This window comes from Nicotiana tabacum, chromosome 3 (genome assembly GCF_000715075.1).
Source record: "Nicotiana tabacum cultivar K326 chromosome 3, ASM71507v2, whole genome shotgun sequence".
Classification (NCBI taxonomy): Eukaryota; Viridiplantae; Streptophyta; class Magnoliopsida; order Solanales; family Solanaceae; genus Nicotiana; species Nicotiana tabacum.
The window spans coordinates 164,415,167-164,420,117 of record NC_134082.1 but is presented as its reverse complement, the minus strand read 5'-3'; the positions used below and the strand labels follow the sequence as shown (position 1 = coordinate 164,420,117).

Sequence of the window (4,951 nt, the reverse complement as noted above, 5' to 3'; positions counted from 1 at the left end):
AGGAGTAGGTGAAGGGGTTTTATCAACAGCTATTGGGCTCATCAACAAGTGAGTTTCTTGCTATTAATCCAACTATTATGAGAGATGGGCCCATGATGAATAGACAACAACAACTACAACTATAACTGATTGCAGAGATCACAAAGGAGGAAATTTATCAGGCTCTGAAAGGTATCAGTGGTAACAAAGCCCCTGGGTATGATGGATTTAATGCTTTATTTTTCACAAAGGCTTGGCCTGTAGTAGGAGATACAAACACATATGCAATCATGCAATTTTTTTCAAGCTCAAATATGTATCAGCCTATTAACTGCACAACAGTAACCCTTGTTCATAAAGTGAAAAGTCCTTCTAAAATTACTGAGTACAGGCCAATATCATGTTGCACAATTCTTTACAAGATTATATCAAAGATACTAACAAACAGACTACAAGGAGTGATGGATGGGCTGGTGGATAATAATCAGTCTGCATTTGTTCCTGGTAGACTGATAAGTGACAACATAATACTTAGTCATGAGTTAGTGAAAGGTTATGGAAGGAAAGGTATTTCTCCCACATGTATGCTGAAGATAGACATGAAGAAGGCATATGATTCAGTGGAGTGGGGTTATCTAGAGCAAGTATTGACACACCTGTAGCTGCTAGGGAGATTTGTGCAATGGATTATGAGCTGTGTTACAACAGTATCATACTCCATTATGATTATGGTCAGCCTACAAAGACATTTCATGATAAAAAGGGATTGAGACAGGGAAATCCTCTATCTCCTTACCTATTTGTATTGGTTATGGAGTATTTGACAAGACCGTTGAAGACTCTTAAAAAGGATCCTAACTTCAACTATCATCCTAAATGTGGCAAACTAAACATAGTGCAATTGAGCTTTGCTGATGACTTATTACTATACTGTAGAGGTGATCCCATATCTGTTCAGCTACTATTTCAGTGCTTTCAACAATTCTCAAAGACATCTGGGCTAGAGGCAAATGCTGATAAAAGTTCCATATTCTTTGGTTGAGTGCATGATGATCATCAATAGAGGAAATTACAAGACTTGAGGTTTGTCAAGGGAAATCTACTAGTTAGGTACTTGGGGGTACCTCTAAGATCTAAGTGGTTATCATTTATACAGGGCCACCCTCTACTTGAGAAGATGCTAGGGAGAAACAATCCTGGATAGCAAAATTCCTGTCATATGCAGGGAGAATTCAACTAATCAAGAGTGTGATATTCTCTATTCAAGTATACTGGTCTCAGTTGTTTGTGTTACCAAAGAAACTTATTCAACTTGTTGAAATAGTATGCAGAACATTTCTTTGGATTGGGGGTGTAGAAGTATCAAGGAAAGCATTATTGTCATGGGACAACTTATGCAAACCTAAAGCAGCTGGTGGTCATAATCTGCTAGCTATAGAGGAATGGAATAAGGCAGCCATCTGTAAACTCCTTTGGAACCTGTGTAAGAAGAAGGATAGGTTATAGGCGCAGTGGATACGTGTGTATTATAAGAAGCAGAATACATTGTGGGACACTGCACCAAAACAAGCCTCTTGGATAGTGCAGAAGATACTTAAAGCCAAACAATACTGTGAGGAAGCTAGTTATACAGAGAAGGATGTAGAGGAGATAAACAACTTCTCTATCAAGAATATGTATGGGAAACTGAGGGGTGAATTTGATAGAGTACCATGGAGGAAACTAGTGCACAACAGTGTTGGAGTACCAAAATGGAACTTCATAGTCTACCTAGCTGCACATAGAAGATTAATGACAAAACACAGGCTGAGGGGTTTGTGCTATGTGGAGGATGTAACATGTTCTCTATGTAACAGTGAGGAGGAGACAGTGGATCATCTATTTTTTAAATGTACCTATTCATCGAAAATATGGACAACAATGCTGCAATGGCAAGGGATTCAGAGACAATCAATGATGTGGGCAAATGAGCTTGAATGGGCAGGGAAGTACTATAGAGGGAGGAGCACAACAGCTGAGCTATATAAACTTGTGCTGGCAGGAACTAAGGATGTATTGTGGGTCGGGCCTAGCCCGTGCCCGCATGCCAAACGGGCCGGTTCAAACGGGCTGGTCTCTAGTGGTGCAAAAGCCCATAGCAGGTCGGTCCTGACCAAATAGCCCGTGAGCCCGGGACCGGCAGGCGGGCCTAGGCCGGTTCAACTAGACCAAACGGGCCCCAACGACTATTTTTAATTTTTTTTTAAAAAGGGCTAACGGTCAGATTTTTAAAATCTAGCCGTTGGCCTTCAATTTTCAGCCGTTTGGAACTTTAAAAAATATCCATTTGGCCCCCAAACTTTATTTTAACCCCAAACCTTTTATAATTACACTTTTTCCTAATTCTCAACTATAAATACCCCCTCATTCTTTCATTTTTATTCATACATTCATCAATCTCTCTCTAATTTTCTTCTACAATTGCTTACTTTATTATTGTAATTTTGTGAAAAATTGTGAAGTTGGTGAATTGAAGTATTCAAGTCTTCAACGATATTCAATTTTCAAGAAGTTGTTCGTCAATTCGGTAAACTCGTTCCAACTCTTAAGTTTTAATATTATAGTTTTGTTTGTTTTATTTAGTATAATTATAATTAATATGGACTTTTCTTTGAATTTTTTTTGGTGGTATGGGTAAGGGAAAATCTAAAATTGGTGAATCTAGTTGCCAAGCTACTACTCTTCCCCCGGATCTCCGACCTAGACCTGTTACCCATCCTCCTCCACCTATTATTCTTAATAGTGATAACCCTTGTTTTCAATTTTTCGATAGTCAATTTTGCCATGATGTTGCACCAGGTCAACAATTAAATGAAGAAGTTATGAATGCTCTTTATCCTAATCAAACGATCTTTGAAAATGATGAGGAAAATGATGATTTAGATAAAATGCAACCGGATTTAGATGATACACCTACTAGTCCTGTTAATAACCCAACTGATGCCCCGCCTGACCCTCCTGTAGTAACCCATACCTTTAATAGAAAACCTCCTAAACGGCCTGAAACATCTCTTTTTGGCACTTTTTAACTCAACTAAGAGAACAAAATAAGGCTAAGTGTAAAACTTGTGGGTCCACCAACTTCTATAGAGAACCAAGTTCTCTATCAGGTTCAATAGTTACACATACAGAACAGAAGTTAAATGACAGAAGGAATTTTACGTAGAAAATTCTAGCTCAATGGGATTAAAAACTATGACCTACCATTGTAGGATTTCAACTTCACCACTGAGCAACTTTCAGATTACAACATATGTAACCTAGGAATTAAACTCTTAACCCCTCACTAACTTGTAATACACCTATTACAATCCACTTTGCAATAACTCTATTACAAAGACTTTAATACTTGACTAACTCTAGCCAAGACTTAAACACGTAGGTTTAAGGTTTACAAGGATGTTCCTATAACGTGCTTCTAAATAAGCTGGATAGGAATTACAATTTAAAGAACTATTATAAAGTTACAACTCAACTAAGGACACACAATAACTCGATGTGGGAACTGGCCCGTAGTTGCTTTGTTCTTTGTTCTTGAGGCACTTAAAACTTGCTAGCTGATTAGTCACGTGAGTGAGATTGAGTAAGTTCTTTAAGTGTTCAATTACTTTATTTTACCTCCCTTGAATGCATATATACATGTGTGACATCACTTCCAATGATGCAAGCAAGGTGGGTAAGAAATCTTCTCCAGAAAGTTGAATGCAGCACTGTTCTGCACAGTAGCGTGTGCAGGCAGCAACTTTCCAACTGTAAAGTTGACTTTCCTGCATTGTTCCTTCCACTCTGAGGAGTTGAATCATATTTCGTGCTGAGTTCCAACCTAGAATATTGTGAACTTAAGGTCTTGTAAATGTGTAACATGTTCCTTATCTGGATCTGGATAGTAAGTTTATTAGATCATCAAGAAATAAAGTAAAGTACTTATAACCAAAGTACATATAACCTATCAATTTCCCCCTTTTTGATGATGACAAACTTATAATTGAAAATCCTAGAGGGAGTCACAAATGAACCAGAATGTGAACCAGAAGGACCTTAAGTTCCCCCTGAAACTATGCATTCCCTCTTTGTCAGTACCTGAATTTTTGTGAGTTCCCCCTGAATGGGACCTTAAGTTCCCCCTGAAACTATGCATTCTCCCTTTGTTAGTACCTGAACTTTTGTGAGTTCCCCTGAATGAGTTTCCCCTGAATCAGTATTTTGTTGTCAGATTATTATTCATTCATAAGCTCAGATGCACTACCTCATTCATGCATACTTTTATTATTCAATTGAATATCTTCCCCCTTTTGGAATCATAAAAAGCACAGAACAGGTTAGCAACATAAAGAAGTCTAGCATAGCTCACTCATGTCACTTATGTTCTCACAACATGATAGAAGATAGAAATAAAAGAGCAACAACATAGATAGCAAAAAGGAAATCACTTGCATTAACCAGTATTGGACTGTTACAGGTGGGAGCAGATTCATTGTTTTCAACCACAGTCTAGAATAAACAAAAACATTCACCAGAAATAACAAACATCACCAGAAGATAGACACTGGAAACTGGACACTAATAGGACATTCTTTAAGGGACATTGGAGGAAGGGGGCTTGGAAAAGGAAGCAAGAGTTTGGAGGACAAGATCCATGCGAGCGTTCGCGGAAATTTGCTCATTGAGCAGTCTTTTCAGGTCCTCCACCTATTTCCTTAGTTCAACATTCTCCTTTATTAGGCGTGCAACCTCTGCGCTGTGAGAACCACTGGAACCAGGTAACTCTTGCAACTGACTGAGCTGATTTTCAAGAATCGTGTTCCCAGACTTCAACTTCTGGATCTCCTCTGTGGCACTATTATGAGCATTTATCAGTTGAGAGATTGTGGAAGTGCTTCCAACTCCTCCGACTTTATCAATACATTCACACTCCTCCAGAGTAGTTTTTGAA

The 4,951-nt window shown here is 38.5% G+C and overlaps 1 protein-coding gene across 1 annotated transcript; it reads left to right on the top strand.

Moving 5' to 3' along the window:
* Positions 1–293: 293 nt before the first annotated feature.
* On the top strand, positions 294–4,112 carry LOC142177849 (uncharacterized). Its single transcript, XM_075247004.1, has 5 exons — positions 294–623; positions 716–1,001; positions 1,205–1,441; positions 1,562–2,031; positions 4,017–4,112. Exons 1-5 carry the CDS (start codon positions 294–296, stop codon positions 4,110–4,112), a joined length of 1,419 nt encoding a protein of 472 aa, XP_075103105.1.
* The last annotated feature ends 839 nt before the right edge of the window (positions 4,113–4,951 follow it).

Coding starts and splice junctions, on each gene's coding strand:
- LOC142177849 (XM_075247004.1), top strand. CDS start 294: ATGTATCAGCCTATTAACTGCACAACAGTAACCCTTGTTCATAAAGTG. Junction 1,002..1,204: donor AGAGGCAAATGCTGATAAAA/GTTCCATATTCT, acceptor TGTCATATGCAG/GGAGAATTCAACTAATCAAG. Junction 2,032..4,016: donor TGCTGGCAGGAACTAAGGAT/GTATTGTGGGTC, acceptor TGAAAATCCTAG/AGGGAGTCACAAATGAACCA.